The following is a 22,917-nucleotide window of genomic DNA, read 5'->3' as shown; positions in this document are numbered from 1 at the left end:
ACTACCCCTCTTCCAATGCACACCAAATAAAAATTAAAAAACATCAACTGGCTCACCCACAATGTAAAAGCAGCTGTACTAGACCCAAAATGGCCCCTGCAACAAGCAGGAACCTCACACAGCCACAAAAAGCCCAAAAATACAACTTTCACACTTTACACACACACAACACAACACAACACAACTGGTTCACCCACAATGTAAAAGCAGCTGTGCTAGACCCAAAATGGCCCCTGAAACAAGCAGGAACCTCACACAGCCACAAAAAACCCAAAAAAACAACTTTCACACTTTATACACACACACACAACACAACACAACACAACACAGCTGGCTCACCCACAATGTAAAAGCAGCTGTGCTAGACCCAAAATGGCCCCTGCAACAAGCAGGAACCTCACACAGCCACAAAAAGCCCAAAAACCCAACTTTCACACTTTACACACACAAAATTCCACATACAGCTTTGTGAGATTTTGTGTGTTTGTGTAGTTAGAGTGAAACACTACAAAAACACACTAAATCTCAGAAAGCTGCACAAATATTATTTTATTTTATTTTTATATGAAAGCTAAATTTAAAACTTCCTAAACTTTAAATGGCTAGGTCTAAAAAAGAACAACTAAAAAAAACCCCAATTAACTATTTTTTTTAAAGCTCCCAAAGGGGAAAAAACTTACCCAATAGAACAGGGGTCTCCAACCTTGGCAACTTTTAAGACTTGTAGACTTCAACTCCCAGAATTCCTCAGCCAGCTTTGTTTTGCTGGCTGAGGAATTCTGGGAGTTGAAGTCCACAATTCCCTGCCTGCTTGATTGCAGGCAGGGAGTTGCCTGCTGATGGAATGGATTCAGGCAAGTGAAGCAAGGCAAGCGAAGCAAGGCAAGCAGCTAAGGTAAGCAAGCTGGAGGGGGAAAACTTTTTTTCTTCTCCATGGCTCTGGCGATCCCAGCTGAGTTGCCTGATTAGCAGATCGTCAGAGCTTGGATCGCCAAAGCTATTTAAGGCTCGTCAGAACTTTTCGGGCTGGTCTGCCTGGTTACAGGAGAACGACACCCGGCATATAAGACGACTCCCGAATTTTGAGAAGATTTTCATGTGTTAAAAAGTCGTCTTATATGCCAGAAAATACGGTAATCATTTAACAGGGATGCTTTTACTGGTTATGCATAGTTGTATATTTAAATGCAGTGAAAAACATTGTGTTTTAGATTAGATTTTAAATATCAGAATTAGAAATGTCAGTTAAATAAAAATATGTTAAAGCTGTAGATCAATCTCAATATTTTTTCCAAGAGCTTGATTTGCTGAATGAGGAGAAAATAATCCTCAGATTTAATGGGCTTGAGTAACTGGCAACAAATTGAGGATTTAAGCTTGGATAGTTACTGTATAAATTGGATAATATTTAGACTAGTTTGATTTAATGTAAGAGCTCTTACATTTTAAATCAATCTTCTGTTGACACCTAAGCCAGAAAGTCATTAGAGCAATTGCAAAATAGAGATTTGAAATTCATCAAATCATGAAGAAGGCTAGTATGTGAAGAGGTAAAGAACCACAAATTAGTTTCCAGAAATCTGTAAAATCGATAACAAGATTGATTTTACAAGTAGAAATGGCTGGTAGTTACAGTATTTCAAATGCAAAAAAAATTATGTTGCTTTATTTACTTCATGTGGCCAAATATACTATATATTCCTTCACCACTTTTTTATTAGTGTTTCCTTTTTGGACACAAATTGAAAGTAAATACCTTTCTTTCAGCAGTGGGTTCTACTTACCTTTACTACTGGTTCACATTGTGCCCACGCGCACTCTTCTGCGCATGCGCAGATCACTTATGATGACGTCCGGGTCAGTGGGTGGAGCTGCTCTGAACCGGGGGCAATCTTGGTACAATGGTGATGGCACGTTTTTATTGCTATTTCTTTTTACCTGCTTGTTTCTAAATAAGCAGGCAAAAATAACATAACAGGCACAACAAAAAGTTCTACAGCATGAGTCACTATTTCAAAAATATTTAAAGTAAATTCATAACAAAGCATATCTGTCAATGGTGTTGTAAATTAAATGCTTAAATGTTATTGTCTCTCCTGCTGCCCATTTTCTTTCTTTCTCTGGAAAAAAGAAACAGAAGAAAATGTTTTTTCTGTTGTTCCAGAATCCTTGACAATTTTACATCTATACTCTTGAGTTTTATGTAGAATTCTTACTCTGTTTTTTTTTTTCATTTGATGGAAAACACAAGAGAAACACATATTTTTCTGCTGCTATCCAGCTGTGCTCCCTCTATCTGGGTATTTTTTTTCTCTATTGACAACACAGTAGTGGTTATGCAAAAGCAAGATTTTGATCATACTATAATTACTCTTTTAAAGGTTTGGAATGTTATTTGGACATTGATGCAATAAGATAAATTATAAGGAAAAATATTGCTACTCCTTGTAAAGGATCTTTTCACCCAATCAAGATTTTTCTGAATCCATGTGTAAGTGAATATTGTGTGCTGCTCTTAAAATAGTAACTTTCTTCAGGCATTATCACTGAGAGGAGGAGAGAATGAGTGTGCCATTCTTGACTGCTAAAGAACAGCATCTGAAGGTGTGGCAGTTAGGTAGCACTCTTCTCCTTTAGAAGGGCAATGGAAGTGGTCAGGGAAGCGTTTGAATGAAATTTTTATTATTTCAATATTATTCTGTATTCCTTCCATTTAAGCACAGGTTTCACCAATAGTAACCTGCCGAAACAATTTGCCTGGATTTGTTTGACAATGAAACAATTTACAGAAAAATTACTGTGAATAGCATAGGAATAGGAATAGAATAGTTGGAAGGTACCTTGGAAGTCTTCTAGTCCAACCGCCTGCTCAGGCAGAAAACCCTATACCCATGATGGCGAACCTATGGCACGTGTGCCAGAGGTGGCACACAGAGCCCTCTCTGTGGGCACGCACGCCATTGCCAGCTGCTCTTCTGGCTTCCAGGGTGGCATTGCCAGAATCCCAAAGACCAGTTGGCTGGCGCGTGCATGCGCACCAGCCAGCTAGTCTTCGGATTTCCATCGCTCCGTCGCCCATGCGCGGGTTCCAGTTTGGGCACTCGGTGCCGAAAAGGTTCGCCATCACTGCCCTATACCATTTCAGACAAATGGTTGTTCAATCTCTTCTTAAAAACTTCCAGTGTTGGAGCATTCACAACTTCTGGAGGCAAGTTGTTCCACTGATTAATTGTTCTAACTGTCAGGAAATTTATTTATTTATTTATTATTTTTTGTAAACAAGTTTTATTAGAATTTTTCTTTCATCATACATATTTATGAACAGAGTGTTGACTGGGTCACATCTTATACATATTAATCTTTATAATCTATTCCAATCTTCCCATTTTTTCCATATTCATCTCTTTTATATAATCCTTTATAAAAAATTAATAATTTTTCACCATATCTTGTTATTTCAGCTTCTGCCATATGGTTCTTTTTTTTTTTCAGGTCCATTTTACATGTTTCCAATTTCAGCCATAATATTCTTTTTCCATAGTTCTTTATCTTATCTTAATTTCTTCTTAATACATAAACAATATCACTATCCACCCTTAATTCCTAAGCTCTTACAGTAACATCAATTAATTATCTTATTTCTCCATTACTGAATATATTTCTCAAAATCCCCATCCCATTTTAACATTTCAACTTTGTCTCTTAGTTTAAATTGTCTTCAAAATTAAACCAAATTGCCATTTCACATTTCATCTGCTATTCTGTTTTACTATAGGCAATATACATCATCATATTCAAATCTTATATAAAAACACTTTAACTTAGTTGACCATCCACAATTAATAATATTAATACTGTTCCCTTAAATCTACTAATGTGTATCTTATTTCCCTTCCTCCTTTCCACAAATCTTCCCTTCTTTAACCATTTTCTCTTAGTCTCTCCAAAATTCCACTTTTTGAAAATTTTCTCCTTTTATCCCATTCTCTTAACTTCTTCTTTTTCTTCTTTTTCTTTTTATATTTATTATATCTTTTCTTCTGAATCCTTTTTCTCACTTTTAGATATAGTTCTCCCCAAGCTTTCTCCTAATGTCTTTCCACTATTTCCCTCTTTACCCTTTGATTGATTCTTTTTTGGGGGATGTTCCCCCCATCCACTCTTTTTTTGCCACTGTAAATCCCAGTGAAATCATCTAACTGCTTTTTGCATTCAATTCCTTTTCCTTCAATATTATTTTCTTGCTTCTCATTTATGCTCTCTTTTACCACTTTCTCCCCTATTTAACCACCTATTCCCTATTTTGCCAGGAAATTTATTCTTAGCCCTAGATTGCTTCTCTCCTTGATTAGTTTCCATCCATTGCTTCTTGTCCTGCTCTCAGGTGCTTTGGAGAATAGAATTGCAATGAATACTTCCCTAAACACATCCCCATCCTTAATTGCCAGGTATTACCCATCACCACAGTGTTAACCATGGTGTCGTATGGGTTTCTTAAATTCCCACTCCAACATGCTTTAATATCCCATAGTCAAAAGTAATTTCATCTTAGCTCCTAAATGTAATATATGAAGTGTTCTGCCACCATTGAACATGATAAATTTAACATTGATTGTGTGCGTGAATTATAGAGTTCAGGCTTCAGTACTATCACTCACCTGCTTCTTATTAGAGAATAACAAAGGCAAGTCCCAGGAAATCTATCCATATATTATTTTAAGACTGCTTTTTATATTATTTGTTAAAGTCAAGGCTCATGTTCTTTTCAAATTCATGGTCACCCTGAATTTGAAATAAGCAGAAGTCTTTTCACTTCTAATGGTAAAGTCTGATTCATTTAGCTCCAACTCAGTTATGCCTAAAATGAAGTAGATAACTTCAAATCGTGCTAGACTTATATAATGGCATTTAATAGACAAAGATTGCCAGTTTCTTTTCCTTTTGGGAGGGGAATTGAATTGGGACACCCAAGTTTTGGATCAGAGTTGCAAGCGGTGTCCCTAATGTGTTTGGGATGGATTCAGTGGTAAAAGTGATAATTTTTTAATATGTCAGAAAGGAAAAAGTTTTAAAAACATTAGGATGAAGTACATTAACTATATTTTTGCCAGTAATTTTAATTAGACCAAATCAGAACTTTTTTTTTTTTTGCTTTGGCTCTATTTTCTGGAGTATGGTCTGCAGCTAAAATTTTAAAATATAGAGCATTTCCCCTCAATCAGGAAAAAATTGCGTATTTGTGGATTAAACTGTTAAGTATTTTAGAGTTTCAGTGTTTTTATGTGCACTTTGTCCTTAAATCTCAAGTCACAGGTGAACTTAAATAAACAGAGACATATGGAGAACATATGAACTTTCAGGATGTTTATGTTTCCATAGCTAAGATTTGAGAAACCGTACAGCTTCTTAAACTCCTTTTGAGAAACTGTCATCAAGAAATGGCATTAGTTTCTAGCTAATAGTGTATGATAAGTTCCTTCTGTGCAACATAAAATCAGAATGTTCAAAATGTTAAATTATTTCTTTTCATGTGGCAGGCATAGAGTTGTGATTATGACTTTTACCCTTTGTCAATATGAACTTGGAGACACAATTTTTCATTTGGGCTAAAATTAATGAAGTGTTGTATCAGAAATGAGGAACTGATATGCTTCTGTATATCTCCAACTCTCAGTATTTGTAATTGGTATGACTAATGCTGAATCATTCTTCAACAGCTTCTGGAAGGACATCTATTTTCCATCTGTGCAACTAGCTTGAGAAAGAGGGAATGCATTTGCTTCCACTTTAACTTACTGGTAAGCTGTAGTGGCTGAGGGTGGAGGGCTGAGGGTAGACTCACACCTCCTGCTTGAGGAGCAGGTGACAGTCGTGACTAGGAGGACCTATGCTCAACTTGTACTAGTTGTGCCCTTTCCTGGTTTGGGAAGCCCTTCTTTCAGTCACATATGCCCCGGTCATCTCCGATATGAACTATTGCAATGCTCTCTACATGAAGATAGCCTTGAAAAATATCCAGAAGCACAAAATGTAGTTGTCCATTCAGTCCTAGGGATACATACATGTAATACCTTTGCTGCATGAGCTGCCTTGGGTGCTGGTTTGCTTCCAGGTCCATTCAAAATGTTGCTTATGATCTTGAAAGTCCTTCATGGCATAGGCTCAGGTTACCTAAGGAGCTGTCACATCCTTATTATATTCACCTGTACTATCCAGTTAGGCAGAAAGGGCATGTTACGGACCCTGTTGGCTAGAGAATTTTGACTGGAGGGGTCTAGGAGGAGAGCTTCTCTCTCATTGCCCCCATCCCATGGAACATCTTGCCTTCTAAGGTGAAGCCGGTCCCCACTATTCTGGCCTTCCAGGAGAGTGTTAAGGCCGGGTTCTATTAACTAGTGTGGCATCCAATAGTGATATACCTTCCTGGACATGGTTGGTAGCTTGAGTGCTCTATTTGTTTTTTTTTAACTTTGTTGCTGAAAATATTTTATGCCCTCTTTATTGTAAACTACTCAGTCATTTAGATAGTGAAACGGGCAGGGTATAAATTTGTACAGTCAATCGATAAATAGAATGTAAATTAATGGTTTGTATCCTAACTAGAGGGATGTGGTGGCTCAGTGGCTAAGACGCTGAGCTTGTCGATTGAAAGGTTGGCAGTTCAGCGGTTCGAATCCCTAGTGCCGTGTAACGGGGTGAGCTCCCATTACTTGTCCCAGCTTCTGCCAACCTAGCAGCTCGAAAGCACCTAAAAAATGCAAGTAGAAAAATAGGGACCACCTTTGGTGGGAAGGTAACAGCGTTCCGTGCGCCTTTGGCGCTTAGTCATGCCGGCCACATGACCACAGAGACGTCTTCGGATAGTGCTGGCTCTTCGGCTTTGAAACAGAGATGAACACCACCCCCTAGAGTCGGGAACAACTAGCACATATGTGCGATGGGAACCTTTACCTTAACCTTATCCTAACTAGATTTCTTCAAATCAAAGGACAGCACTAATATCAAACTCGGGGATATCCCTGCAGAAAAAGGAGGTAATTTGTGTGCATGGTGGTGGGAATTTCAGTGTTTCCTCTATTGTTTCAGAGGTTTTCCTAGCCTGCTCCAAAGCAGACTTTAAGAAATAAAACAGGCTACAAAAGCCATTGGTTAACTGAAATTGATTAAGATAATTCCACATTTGGCAGGGACTGTCATTGTTTTAGTCAGAATATTAACTGCAAAGAATGCATTCAGAATAAATTAGCAATAATGGGAAGAAATGTATATGATGCTGTTAGTGCTTTCTTTAGCTTAGATTCCATAGTCTATCTGAAATCCATCTGAAAGTTAAAACCCTATTTTTCTGATGCACAATCCTCAAACCAAGATTCTCTTTCAGATGCTTACTCTGAATCAGTACTTTGCACGGGGCATCAGACATGATCAGACTAGGGTTCTGTGAAACATTCAAAGAATGTACCACAAGGCTCATTGGTGTTAAAACAATTTTATTTTCTGAAAATTTGGTTTGCATACTTCTAAGGCTTTTTGTGGGACTGCACACATGTATATGTGGACAGCACTTACATTGGGAATTCCAAAAAAATGCTGCATATACAACCCCACTAAATTTATTCCTTTGCTTTGTTTGCTGGCTAATGGAGAGTTGTTTTCCTCTATCAACTCCAACTAAAGGCTTAATTTGTTTGGTCTTCTACATCTTCACTCTCTTTTCTGAGTTATAGTATGATGACTTGTTCTGGCTCTTTGACTTTTTCTTCAAGCACTATTACACAATTGCATTTATTTCAAATCTATATTGGGTTTCTTTTGGCAAAAATATAAATATGCTAAAAATATTGTAGACCAGAAATGGGGATTCCAGTAAATTTAGCTTTATTTATATTTCTTAATGTTGAAAGTCTTCTATTTCTTTGGGCTTCCTGGTTAGTTCTCACATTAGCCAGCGACATACTGCCTAGTTAGAGTGAACATGTACTAGAAACTTCCTCCTTAAACTCTGCCTGAACTCCATCACCAAACTTCATATGCACTCATAATTGGAAGCTAGCTATTACGGGACTTTGCATTTGACATGAAAAGGCTATTTCAGAACATATGGGAATACAAACACAGCATGTGTGCTATTCATTACAGTAACTTGCCTCTATGATTGCAGAATTAGTCATGTGGGAAAATATGTCTCTGCTTTAATGAGTTGTGGACAGGTGCCCCATTTGCGCTCCCACCCACTCTTTTAGAGCAAATTTAAAGCTTTAGGCAGCCCTACTATCTACCTTATATTCTGTATACAGATTCTGCAGTAGCCTCTGCTTACTCAGCAGAAAACAGCCATCGTATCATAAACTATGAGAAACCAGAAGTTTTCAGGAGGTACCCTTTGCAATGTTTGTAAACCGCCTAGACTCGCTTCCCCAAGTGGTTGCATATAAGTTTGGTGAATATAATAAATCAGTAGCTGTTCAGGAAGAAACATTTTTAGCCCTTACATGTAAATATTCAATGTTTTTTATTACTATTCTTTTTTGTCTCTCTCGTCTGTTGAATTTAAAGCAGTTTTGCTGGGGATGGGGATGGAATATAAGGCAGGGGAGCTGTAAATTACTCATATCTCACAATAAAGTCATTAGCATAATTTTCTTGTGGGACATATGTTCAAAAATACAAAACATACAAAAATACTCTTACTCAGGATTGGATAGTGTTATGTGAAGGGCTAATTTGTGAACAATGCTGAGTGAACAAGCAAGACAGTATTGGTTTGTGGTAGATAACATATTTCTAGAGGTTGACTAAAATGTGCTGCAGGGTGAAGAGGAATTGTGTCTTTAGTGTATACCGCATGGTTTCCTTTGGTCATTGGTCTTTGGGAAATGGCTAAGCCTTCCTCTGATGTATGATTCCCTTGCATTTCTGTGAAACTGAAAAAAATAGATGTCTTTAAACTATTAAAAGTATAACAATAGACGTAAAACATCAAATGGGATCAAGGCAGCTTTTTAGAATATGATGTTTATTTCAATTATCTGGTCAACCTATGTATAATATTTCACATGCTAAACAGTGCCTTGAACTTGGAGGGATATGAGGGATTTTTCGCTGCTGGACATTTTTTAACTCCCTGACTGATTAAATAGGTGAGATTTATAGCCACTCACAGAAAATGAGGCATTTACTCACTTAGCAAATTTCTTTTTAAATCCTGCTAGATATGAACGTATCTATAGATATGGTTTTCATTTTGTTCCAGGCCTGTTGATCAAACTTCATTCATGCGGCTTAGATAAAAACTGATTAGATAAAAATGCATGCTGCACTTTTATTGTTATGTATAAATGATCAATGAAAATGAAACTTAGCATTTTTCTGTTGTTTGATTGATGTTATTATTATTGGAAGATTACTAGAGGTAATTTCCAGTTTAGTTTGTACCCAGCACATTCCAGTGAATCCCTCTATCCAAATCAGAAAGAGCATATTTGTCATTCAGTGCAGCTACCAAAATATAGCCTGATGTTTATTTATTAAATATCAGCAATTCTAAAAACAGTTGACTAGAGGGGAAAAAAAGGATAAGAGGCAGGCTAAAGTGTGTGTCTGTGTATCTTGGAGAGTTAGAGAGAGGCATAAACAATAGGCAAGAATTTACATTATATCAAAAGGATGCAGAATTTTCCATAGCCCTTGAAAACAATACTATCCCTAATTAGTCCCACAGAGTGAGTGGCCTTTGGTGATTCCAGCTTTAACCTTCTCGTGTGTTTAATACTGGCATAACAAATGGAAAAGAGAACACCAGGTGAACTCTCTTCTATTCTGCACCTCAAAGAGACATTTTAGGGGATGGGATGATGTATCCAAAATTATCACGGTCTTTGTGTTAAGTCAGAAAGTCTGAAGGGGGAAATCCCTTCTGTCCCTGAACACTAGCTGTTATAGTACCCTCATTTTCCACAGCTGGACCTTATGTAAAGATCCTGCATGTCCTGCTAGACTGAGTATGATCCCATTTCAGCAGTTTGGCCTTTATAGGAAGAAGGCAGTGGAGTGAGTGTTTCTCCTTTTCTCTGCTCACATTTGTTACAAGTAAGCTTTAAAATGCAAGAAGCTGTAAACACTTGTCATTTTGTTTTGTTGTAGAATAAACAAGCCAATTAAACATTTCATAGCCCAAGTATCTTCTCTTTCCACATCAAAGCTATCTTCTGTGCTTACTGAGTTTTTTTTTTCTTATAGCCAAGGCAAAAGTGGCAAAAAAATAAAAAATAAAATAATACTGCTGGATGAAGTAAACAATGTTCTTTGCCTTGGCAGATATCCTGAAAGAAGGGATATGATGAGGTGAGGGTTGATCTTTTAAATGGAAATTTTCTTCATAATCACTTAGCCAAGCTGCGTGTAGATGTCTCCAGGAAACAAGAACAAGCACTTCAGAGGGACTGTCATGGCTTAGTCTGTCCAAATATACACACCCCTGGAGTTCTTTTGGCTTGCTCCATTGTTCTGTTTTATCGTTTGCTGTGGTTTTAATCTTGGCAGGCCCCATTCATGGCACTTGCCACTAGCTTATAGAAGGTTCTCAAGTTACTTGTGAATTACTTTAGAGGATGGATTATTTGTTTTATTAGTCCTTTTTCTCACTAAAGGAGCTCAGAGTACAAGGTCTGAGCAAATAAATCCAGCTCATTTAAACCAGTCATTCCCAAACATTTTTACATTCTTAAAAATGATAGATCTCAAATAGCTTTGATTTACATGGATTATATCTATCAATATTTACTGTATTAGAAATTAAAACTGATGAAATTTATTTCATAGATTCCCTGAGAGGCTCCCAGGGATTCTCAGTGGTCCCTAGACCACACTTTGAGACCATTGATTTAGACAAAAATTTAGACCTTTTAATTTATTACCAAAAATCTTTGAGAATGATAGAAAAGAAGGCCTATGGATCTCCAAACTAGGAAAAGAAATATGCTACAATAGTGGCCAAAATTGTGGAAACCTTTTGGGAAAAGTGTATTTTTGAGGTTTGATGGCTAATAACACCACTTTTTTGTGGGAGTTTCAAGATAATCATATTACATTGCTGGAATGGCCTGGGAATAGTCCAGGCCTTAACCCAATTGAAAATCTATGGAGCCGACTAAAGAAACTTGTTAGTCAGAAGCGACCCAGCAATAAAACCCAGTTAATAGAAGCAATCATTCAATCTTGGTTTCACATTATAACAGCTGCAGAACTAAAAGACTTGGTTCACTCCATGGGAAGACGTTGTAAGGCCGTAATTCATGCTAAAGGTTACCCAACTAAGTATTAACTGACGTGATAATTTTTTTATATCTCGTTTTTTCTATGGTGATAATTTTTGTTTATCTCGTTTTTTCTACGTGTTTTACTTTTCTTCTTTATACTATAACTGCTATTCTAATAGCAAATCCTTCATAAAAGTTATTGCATTACATTCTTGATTAAATTATCTTTCCATTGATATATAATTTTATGGTACTACTCCAAAAAAAGTGGTGTTATTAGCTAGTTTTAGAAAAAATAAAGTCTTAGAAGAAGAACAGAGCAAAGTATGTCTAAACATAAACAAATTGCTTTGTCTAAATAAATAAATAATTTTTTTTCACCCAGCCTCCAGTCCGTAGATTAGGCTTTGTTTCTGTGTCTCATTCTTAGTCAGTCTGCCTAGACTGATTGATTGCATGTTAAAGATGTAGCTGGAAATGAGGCATCAGAAAATCTTTTTAAGACAGTTAAATTTCAATTTGATGCATATATGAGAAGAAGCTCTGTTCTGTTCTTCCCATTCTGTGGTCTTTATTGATGTACATGTATAGAATTGCACTGTTGGTGTTTGCAAGCTGAAATAATAATAGCATCACACTGGAATTGAATGCATGGAGTGCAGACAAGCTGTTGCACAAACATAAGGAACAGTTTTATTATAAACAGTTGAACAATTTTACGATCATACCTTTCATTCTCAGTAGCAGACTTGTTTATGAACATGCAATAGGAAGATTTAAATGGTTCTGTGGCAATTGGGAAAATGGGCCTCTAGTCTTGCTCCTCCCATTTGCTTGGCGTATCTATGGTCAAAAAAAATTTGAACAGCTGTAGCATATGAAAATATATGCCAGTATTACTGAAATATTTTAAGATGAGAACTAAAGCAATCCATAATTACCGTGAATGGAATCCAGTATAATGTTTATTTAGAGTTGCTGTAAAACAATAATTATTCATAGCATATGATGCATTCCGATGTAATGCTGTACTGCAGATGTATTGTGCACGGTAGTTTTGATTCCAGATTTTTCCAGTCTGATAATATTGAGCAATACTATTATGGATGTTGGTTCTTTTAAACGTTCTCAAGTTTGTTTTTCTCTTTATATTTATTTTTCCTGCAGATACTCCTTTTATTGAAGATGGCACAGTGGATTATGCTATTACTGTTTATCTGCCTGGGATGCATAAAAGGAGAATTTTTCACTTCTATAGGTATGGATAATTTTAAACAAAATAGTAAAATCATGAAAATTATTTTTATAACCATGTCTTTTTATGAATGAGAATATATTCCACCCTCTAGTTGTTTTCATTCTTTCAAACCCAATTGGGCCACATGGGCAGTTGTGTGTATGTCCCTAGAAATAGCACATTTTACACCTCTCCTCTGTAGGCTGCATTAGTTGCCATTTTGCTTCCTGGTTTAATTCAGGGTACTGCTTATGGAGCCAAGTTATTTGAGGGACCACTTCTCCCCATTACATCCACCTGTCCCATCAGGTGAGGCAAGAGGCATATTACAGGCCTTGTCTACTAAGGAGTTTTATCTGACAGACTCAAGAGAAGACTTTTTTCTGCAGTAGCATCTGCCATTTGGAACATCATTCTCTTTGAGGTGAGATCGACCCTGACCTTATTGGATTCCAGAGGGTCTCAAAAACTTGGTTTTGCCATTGGGCCTGGAGATCCCAATAGAAATGTAGAGCCTGTGAAATAGCTGTATTATATGTAAGATTCTGATTGCATTCACCTGTTTAGTTTTTATTGGTTTTTTTTTTTTTACTCTCTCTGTTTTTTCTATTTTAATTGTGTGAACCACCCAGAGTCACATATGTGAGATGAGTAGCTAATTAGGTTAGGTTAGGTTACAATTACATTACATTACATTACATTACATTACATTACATTACATTACATTACATTACATTACATTACATTACATTACATTACATTACATTGGATATAACTTGTGTTAAGGATCCTGGAACATCAAGATAACTGAACAGGACCAAAATGATAATGGCAGAGAAGTCATCAGAAGGAAAATTGAATTTGAAAATCTGGCTGGGGCTATAGCAAAATAAATTCCAAGGGAAACAAATAATTCCCCAATGCAGCTCAATGGGAGTGACACTTGGGCAATGGCTCAAAATATTGCTGCCTGCTCTGTTCTAAGCGCTCTCCCTTCCCTCTCATGGTCACATGACCCAGCATGGAATAAATGGAGCCCATACCATACTTCCTAGTACATACCTATACAAACACATACCTGGGCACAATGCAAATGGAAAATTGAAGCATAAAGATGAAACACATTAATTTAATTAAACACAAGAAAATATAGATGGCCAGGCCTGGTAAAGGGATTGGAAAAATTCCAGATGACATGTTTTACGTGCTTTACAACAGACAAGAGAAAATTTGTAATTTCTTCTATATAACCATATTGTTTTTCAGAATTTTGTTTTAACTATATTTTGAATGTCTAGTACATGTTTAAATTTTAAAATGATTAAACTTTTTCCAAGTCATGAATGCTTGCGTTTTGTTTATTTTTGCATTAAAATTGAAATGATATTATGGCTTGATGTTCAATGGCTTGAACTTCATTTCTAACTCTTCTGCCTGCACATTATTGACTGGAGTGTATGAATCTCTGACAAGCTCATGTATTTTCCTACAGAACAAATAAGTTGTAACTGAAAGTGGTATAGAAAATTATATTCCCATAGGAAATTCAAAGCAAGTTAAATAAATTTATCATTTGGATTCTTGCTCATGAAATACATCCCACTAGTGAAATCAAAAGGATGGTTTTCCTCCGTAGTTCTTTGCAGTCAACATCAACCTGCTTTGGAGTGTTGAAGAATTTTGCGAAGAACATTGGTAGGAGCAGGAGCATTGCAGGAGGGAGGAGGAATAGAGCATATCACTATCCAATGGACATCTGCATCCCTAAATTGGATTCTGTCTGAAATCTAACTATTGGCATCTGTTTTACAGTATTCCTTTCCAAGAACTGCAACTCAGCATGTAGCGCTTGATGAAAGACGAGAGTTCTTTGTACAAAATGGAAAGGATGACAGATATCCTTCCATAGAATTTGGCCACATCAGTATAATTTTATGGGCTTAATAATCCTCAGAACATATTTAAGGGGGAAATAACCCATTCTTATGCATGACTGTCTTTAATAAGAACTTAAACTGGAAGGCATTTCCTTCACGTGAGTTTATACATTTCCATGGCAGTTTCCCTCAGGCTCTCAGTCTGACCATGTGATCTTTTTTAATTAAACATTCTACATTATATACTAACCTTGGTTAAATACATTTTAGAATAGCAATTATGTGAGTTAGATTCACAATCTGTTACTGGTGAAAACTTCAATAAATCAAGGCCCTCAGAATTATTAGGGTAGAATCTAACAATATAGGCAGTTCCAAACAGGATGGTTTTTTGTGTTTAGGGTATTCAGGTCTGATAAATTCAGTATTTCCAGATATCCAGAAAGTCCTTTAGATCAGCATTCCCCACCTTTCTGGGTCCACAACCGGCAGTGGCGGGGAAGGAGGGGATGGTTTCGTGCATATAATCTTAATTCCACATATGTGCAAATGAAGTTTCACATGCTAATGAAGTTTCACATGCTTGCATGGCCCTGGGGTGTTGGAGACCCCTGCTTTTAATATTGCTCCAAAGGCTCCAAACATGATTGGTTGTGCTGCCCCCACTCACTCACATGTCAGGGTTGGTGTAGAGAGCTTTATTCAGTCTGTTCACCCAACAGTTCCATTTCAGGTTTTCAGCTAACCCCCAGCTGCAAGCTTAGCACAGTAATTGGCTCACGACCCAAGTAGATAACCAAAAGCAAAACAAACATGCAGCCAAATCAGAAACAGTCTTGAAAATAAAGGTTTTGCCTGGGTAGGTTCCAAAAACAAACAGCCAAAATCCCCTCCAAGGTTAGGGGCCTCCACTGTGGTTTGTCAACAAGTCAGGTGGTCCGAGTTTGAGGGTTTGCAAGAAGTCACAGAATAGTCCAAGCTAGGAGTTCAGGGGGTTGTTTTAACGAAGCCAGCCACAAACAAACTCCAGACTAACCTTCCAGGCAATGGCCAGTTAGTCCACCAGACAGATAACCAGTTGCTCCAAACATGAACATAAACGTTCTCCTCAACTGAACTAAATCCATGAGCTGCAGAGTCCCGGAAACAAACAACCATCTGGCCACGACCCACACACATTGCTTCCAACAACGCCTCCCTCTGCCTGCCTTGCTAAAAAGCCTCTCCCAGTGCAGCTCATTAAGAGAGGCGGGGCTTTTCCCCATCAATCTGGCAGATCTCCACCTCTCTGCCCTGCATACCCTAGCATCTACCAAGGCCGGTAGCTCCTCCCCCTCTTCCTCATTGGCCTGCAAGTTCTCCCCAGCCGAGGCATGTTCTACCGGCAGTTCAGGGTCAGCAATACCAGACATGCCAGGAATGATCTCATTCTCCCTCAAGGCCTCAGGAAGATGTGGAGGAGCCATCGTCCACAGGAGACATCACACTGGTATAACATCAGGTTTTTTTTTTCTATAAGTGTTCAACTTTGATCTGCAAGTCCTGCTATTTTATATTTTTTCTGAATTTTTCCTCAATCCACTTGAAGAATGCCCAGATATTTGTATATTCTTATTTATCTAGACTCTTAATGTTATTTCTGTAGGACATCTTGATTCTTTCAGTTTTCATTTCCCCCCCTGTAGATGGTGAGACTGGCACATTTGTCCAATCCATACTAGTAATAATAATAACTGCTGCAAGAAGTAGAATCACCACCTTCTTTCTAGTGTTATTCCCGCACTATGGCAGGGTCCGCTTGTTGGCAAAGCTGTCTCCATTTGGCATCCAGGGCATCTTCAGGGGTGACACCCATGCGTTTCATGTCTTCCTTGATGCAATCCATCCACTGTTACTTGTGTTTGCCACAGAGATGCCGGCAAGAAGAAGTAGAATAACTGTGGCAAAAGAAAACAAAGCTAGTAATAGGCATCTTGGATGCAATATCAAGACATCTGGAGCACCACTTGAACACCATTGGCATTAACAGAATCATCTTCAATCAATTGCAAAAGGCAGCTTTTCTGGAACAGCTTACATCCTGCAACGATACTTTTAACACCCTCAAACAACAGCATCTATCTATCCCAGGGCCTTGGGAAGAACTTGATACAGTAGGTTGGATAAAAATGCCATATCCAGTCTAAATATCTGGCTGACTACATGACCAACATAATAATAATCTATGCATATACTTCCCGATCTGTATTGAAACTGATTAATACCAGATAAGTACAGTTCAGTTTTCTATTACAATATAATTTAAATACCTTATCTGATTCAATTATATTTTCTCTATATCCAATGAGTAAACTGCTTAAAAATGGTTATGATTTTAATAAATGGCTTTAAAAACTATTTTGGCCTAGAAGAAAATTATTTCTAGTGAAAAAGAAGTAAATATGATTGAACCATTAAAAAGTAAAGAATTGTTTTTCCAAATCTCTTCCCAAAAGAACATTTTTTGAAATTTCAACAATAATTTTAATCTGGCAATTAAATCTGAAGACTCCAATAGAACGTTACATACAAAGTCTGAATAAACTTTTATCACGAGTTAACATCTACTAGGGACAATACATCAGAAGATGTTTTTTTTCCCATAAATCCTGTGTATTATTTTTATATACTGCCAATTATTTTCGTTTCATAAATAAGTGATATAAAACTAAGAAGTATTGGTTACATAAGACTTTTTGCCATAACACAGAGAACTTGGCTGCTTTCTGAACAAGGTTTGGCAAACCAGCAAATATCAACTATTTTTTTCCAGCAAAAATTAGAAAGCTGGAACTGAAGCTGATCTTGTTTAAGTAAAAGGAAGCAAAGTTTTAAATAGAGTGAGAAAGTATCATTGTTTTAAAACAGGCCAATGGGCAAAAGTCTTTACAAAAGAAAAGAATCTAAACAGAAGATTTACAGGAATGAAATATTTCAATAATTATACTTTAGACAATACATCATGGCTCCGCCAAGGTAGTGCCAGACCTCTTAGATTTGTTTGAGTTGCATTCCTATCTATCTGAAGAATGACAGGTTGACAAAAAATGGTGTGTGTGAAAGAGAATCCAGGCAAGGAGGGTGGCAAGATGACCTTGTAATTATTTCTTGAATTCAGTTCTCAATACTGAGATGTAATTAACAGTTGAATATGCACATACTTTTAAAAATAAAATGGGAGCAATTTCATTAGCAGTCAGTTATTTGGAAGTCCATGCATTATTAGTAGCTTAACTATGGTGATATTTTCATTTAAAAAAGAATTCATCTGAGTTGAGCTCATGAAAAATTGATTTCTTCCAAATATTTGGAAATACATACTGGATATGAAAGGAGACAAAAGATAATATTTCTTTTCACTGTATGGGATCATGTTAAGGGCAATAAAGTAAATATGTTTTCTTGAACTATCCAATGAATATGATGTTTCTGGAAAGTCAGTATCCATCATTTTGTATACTGTCAAGTCCAGAGAATAAGCCTATTAATTTGCCCTATTTTTTTCAGAAATATTGTCACAGAGGATCCTAGTAAAGAACTGAAACTAATATTATATTCCTGTATACTGAAATTATAGAAAAGCAGCTCCAGTAATAATATTGACAGATTTAATTTTCTAGGTTTAAATTAATTCTTCTGTGGACTTTATGATAGTTTCTATACATTAAACTGGATCAGCCTATATATCTTAACTTGCTGCATCTATTTGTGTTTTGTGCTGCCAGTTACACATATTGCTAGTTCCTGATGCAACCTCAAGTGCAACCCTTAACTTTTATAACATCACCATGATTCAAATGGTAGACTTTCTGTTTAGAGAATGAAGCTTTATTTTCAAATAGTTCAGAGAAAGACAAAACACCCATTCAGAAATTATCCTGGACTGTTCAGTTTGAAGAGCAAAGTTCAGTTGGATGAACCAAGGATAAGCATACAAACAGAATTGCAGGCAAGATGGTAGTGGTGGAGAGGTTCATTGCCACAAGGATCAGTCAAGCTGTAGTTTCGCTTCTATAGCTCTTGTCTCAGTTGAATATTTCCTTACACCTCTTTCTTTCAACTAAATGGATAGTCTTACTCTGCTCTCCTTTTCTTAAATTTGTTGTGTATTGCTAGGCTCGTGATCTGGACTAGCTCAGTTCTGGATCAGTTAATTCAACCTGAATCCATATCTCCTCAGGTTTCTCTTCTGGTAATTTCTGTGATGCAAGCTGAATTCAGTATTCAGCCTGGCCACGTCCTTTAGCTTTTGTGTCTCTGTCTTATTCATAATGCTCTGATATCATCCATTTGAAGTAACAATGTTTGACTTTCTTCCTTTTAAGGCCAGATGACAGACTTGATTCATGCGGAAAAAGATCTGGTACAGTCATTAAAAGCATATATTCAAGAGGAAGAAACCAAACTTTCTAAAATAAAAAGGTAACGGAAGAGACTATGTATGTACTATATAAGTATGTGTGTAGGTAGGTAAGTAGGTAGGTAGGTAGGTAGGTATATTTATTTTAATATATTTTACTTTTCTTAGCAGTTGGACATTGTTACACTGTTATTTTTTTACATTTGAGCAGAGAGAGAAGGCTGAAAATATTTGCAATTTTACCTAAAAGTAAATCCCATTAAATTCAGTAAGGTATTTGCTGTAAGTGATATAATGTTTCAGTAGAAATTACCCTCATTCTACATTCTATGTAGAATGTAGCCGCAATCACCAAAAGTTGACCATACCTTAGCATAATATAATATAATATTCTATATTACAAAAGCAAGAATTTACCACCTCCCCCCACCCCAAAAAAAAAAATGTCAGTGGACTGACAAATTTGAATGCAACCCAATGTGAAAAGTAGCTCTTAGGATAGTCATTGGATTAAATTCTTTTGTATCATGTAACCCCAAACCTTGGTAATTTCATGTTTACAGTAGGGTAACATGAATGTACAGTCAGAGACAGAGACTGTCTTTTAGTAGGTGAGCATATAAAGAGAACCTGGGAAGAGTTTGAGTCTGAGCTTAGGCTGAGTCTGGAATTTATGTGCATTCTCAGAATTAAGTTTCTGAATCCTTTCATGTATAAACGTTTTATTTCTTCCTGCACACTTGTTTTTAATTGCCTAATCCGGGTTTGGTTGTGATGGGGCTCTATTTCTGTTATTATTACGTAGCTGGAAAGACATTTTAAAACTGAACTCACTTCTTGCTAACTGTGTTCATGTAGTTCTATTGGCCATGATACAGAGCTTTGTTGCCCATTTCAGTTTCCCCTTCAAATACTAACCAAGGCCAATCCTGCTTAGCTTCTGAGAACAGCCAGGATAGGTTAGATGCTGCCACCTGCTGAGACATTTCTTATCTTTAAAATGCTTGCTTGGATTTACCTTGGTATCTTAATAATTTTCTGGTAAATTTATAATTTTCCTTGATATAGATGATGCTTTAGTATACAACTTTATTAATTGTTCCTTTACCCATCTTAATGATTTAAATATCAGCCTGAAACAAAGAAATAATAAAACATTTTTAAAAAGAATTGGTCATATAAATCTTTGCAATTTAAAGGTATTGTATAAGTAATAGAATTCAAAATGGTAGGAAATAATGGCAATATTTACTTCATTTCCACAACCCAAGATTAAAGGACATAGATGATTCTAAGAGGAGAGGTTGAGAATAAAATAAAAGAGGAGAGGTTGTCATATTCTTATCTATTCAGGGCTAATAAGCTGAAATGATAGTCAATATATGTATATGCTTTTATTTCCCAGCTGGGCTGAGACAATGGAATCCTTAACAGTCAAATCCTCCTCTGATCCAGAAGGTTATCTTGCTCATCCTGTCAATGCTTATAAATTAGTAAAGCGCCTCAACAAAGAATGGCTGGAGCTGGAGAATCTGGTTCTCGAGGACATGACCAAAGGTGAGAGTCTTTGGAGAATCACAAATGTAATATAATCCATATGGATTGTTCGGGAGATTTTATCAACCAGTTTCCTTCGTCAGTAATATTACTCTATCTGTAATTTTTTAATCAGCGAGGTCGTTCTCTCTTTGTCCATAATCATAATCATCTAGCTAATTCACGCACTCCCTGAACTAATGTGCGAATATGGGATGCAATTATCTCTTGGTTTTTGCACTTCCCTGAATTGTGCAGTAAAGTGCCAAATATCTTCAGGAAAGTGTTTGCAAAATCCCATTGATAGGATATAACTGTAGGCTGTGTATACCACACTGATGGTATAAATCACAGAAGGAATTTGTGCCTAAACATTAGAAAATGTGAAAGAAACAGTGTGACCTGTTCTCAGTAGTTGTGACTGCACAAAGATATTGGTTAAATGGACTGGTGCTTCTTCTTCTGCTATGTCGTATCTCCTATGACTTTAGCACATTTAACTCCTCCTTTCAAAAACAGGTAGTATTCAAGTCTCCATGCTGCTTTTTTTTCTTTCTATAGAAAAGGAAAGAGGAAAAAAGTTCCCTGCCTAACTTTTCCCCTTTGCTCCAATATGATTCCTCCCATCAGAATCGTTTCTTCAAATTAGGTTACAATTATTTCAGTGTGCTTTTGAATCATTGTTATTTGAAGCAAAGAAAAGGGTTAAGTTGGTTCATTCCTGGAGCTGCTTTTCTACAGGAAAGAATCTTGACTCATCTCAACTCTAAAATTTATATTTGCATACAACCTATAATTAACCTATCGGAAATGTTTTAGTCAGCGCTGAGTGGTTGGTGCGACTGAGAAATGTGGATTAGAGAACAGCGAGTTACGTCTCAGCTTTATTAAAGGAGTGAGTCGTATTTTTGTGATTGGAGCTGCACTTCTTTTTCCTTGGCCTACTAAAGACCATGACAGGGATATAATGATGTCATCAGAGAAAGCGGTGGGGAGAGTGTTCTTTTTTTTTTTTCCCTTGACTTTTGAAGGTTGGGTATTTAAGATAAAGAGATAAGCAGCACTGTGGTTTCCTGCATGTACTATGGGAGCCGAAAAGGACTTGGGGATGTACTCTGGAGGCACAATTAATTAACAGGCAGTGGTATGCTCACTGCAATGTAATATGTGAACAAAAAGATTTTATGTATATGCATCAACCCGCTCCACATCTTCAAATCTGTCTGCAGACCAGAATCTCTTTTCACCCCAATAAGATTTGCAAGGAAACTTCGTAATGGAAGAATAGGGAATGGCAGTAAGGATTTCCTGCATCCAGGTTTGCTATTTCACCTTGCAGGTTCTAAGGGTGGTGTTGTTCTTATCATTCATCCTTAGCATTCAGTTGCTCTATCTGCTTGTTTTCCACTATACTTCCAGGAAACCTTTTCAGTGCACAAGGCAATAGGAGGGGGGTCCAGCCAGCTTATCACAGAGCCTTAGGCTAAGAGAGGGGGGCTGTCACAAGGTCACAGAGAGGACTTCTGTCCTTGGGAAGACTTGAACTTGTCTCCGCTCACTTAATCCAGTAGTTTAACCACTGCATCATGCCAGTTCTCAGGCAGGGTCTAAGAGCCGGAGACCTCATTTCCTATTTCTGAATTTCTTGTGCTACTTGAAAAATAAAAGCTTTCTCTTGAAAACTGAATTGTCTTTGGCTTCTTAAAGTTTGGATGAGAGCAATGTACTCCAGACATATTTTAGAAATAAATGGACGACAGTAAAGAAAGACCTATTTTCTCCCTAAATATGTCATTAGGTGGCAAAAATATATTGCTTTATTTGGAAGTGGTATCCACTTTGAGTTATCCTTAGAACTCATAATTTGCAAACTAGCCAGAACTAAGGAAATGGGAATCACTTGTCTAGAAAATCAGAAAAATTCATAAATATGTTAGATTAAATAAGATTTCTGTCAATAAGCAAGTAAAACTATAAATGTTTCTTCCTCTCTACTGTTGTGATGTCAAACATAGGATTTTTACTAAGATGAAATTTCTTTTTCCTTCCACATCTGGTATTGCAGTATGGAGGCTGCTATTCAGATGTGATAAACTGCATAAATCACTTTTCCTTTTTTAGAACCAATAGCCTTTGAAGTTTTTAGTTATTGACCACATTAAATCATATGCTTAAATTTGGCTATCTGAACAAGAATTAAAGAATTTTTTATCTCTGTGGAATCATGATTTGTAATCTTGTTTTAAAATGTAGCCTTACAGGCAATTATATTTATTTCATTAGCTTTCTTTGAAAATGTTTTCTAGATGTAAGTCTAGATGTTAGCCTTTACAACTATTTCTCCTCCTTTTTTGCAAAACTATTTTTGACAGGAAAAGGTTGTTTCTGAATGCTCTACTAGTATTAAAGAGGAAACGTTGTTTTCTCAGAAATCAACCACATATGGTTTAGGGCAACACTGTGCTTATGCTTTATGCTAAAAGCATAGAGGATGTGAAGTATGGTGTTTCAGCCAAGGCGTGCAGCTCATGTTTTAACAGTACATCACGAGACCTTATCTCTTGAAGCTTTGCGAGGACAGAAAAAGAGGACCTCCTCTTCACTGGCAAA

The 22,917-nt window shown here is 36.8% G+C and overlaps 1 protein-coding gene across 2 annotated transcripts in view; it reads left to right on the top strand.

Moving 5' to 3' along the window:
* The window catches only part of P4HA2 (prolyl 4-hydroxylase subunit alpha 2), a 59,233-nt gene that overhangs the window by 6,750 nt on the left and 29,566 nt on the right, over positions 1-22,917 (top strand). For both annotated transcript variants that reach the window (XM_070933923.1, XM_070933924.1), the window contains exons 3-5: positions 12,426-12,516; positions 18,737-18,833; positions 20,177-20,328. In XM_070933923.1, the coding sequence (XP_070790024.1) occupies positions 12,444-12,516; positions 18,737-18,833; positions 20,177-20,328 (322 nt within the window). In that variant the 5' untranslated portion in view covers positions 12,426-12,443. The remainder of the gene's footprint in view (positions 1-12,425; positions 12,517-18,736; positions 18,834-20,176; positions 20,329-22,917) is intronic.

This window comes from Pituophis catenifer, unplaced genomic scaffold, assembly GCF_029215685.1.
Source record: "Pituophis catenifer annectens isolate HBS135680 unplaced genomic scaffold, rPitCat1.0.hap2 SCAF_2, whole genome shotgun sequence".
NCBI lineage: Eukaryota > Metazoa > Chordata > Lepidosauria > Squamata > Colubridae > Pituophis > Pituophis catenifer.
Note: the sequence above shows the minus strand (reverse complement) of the source record. Positions and strands in the feature narration are given on the sequence as shown.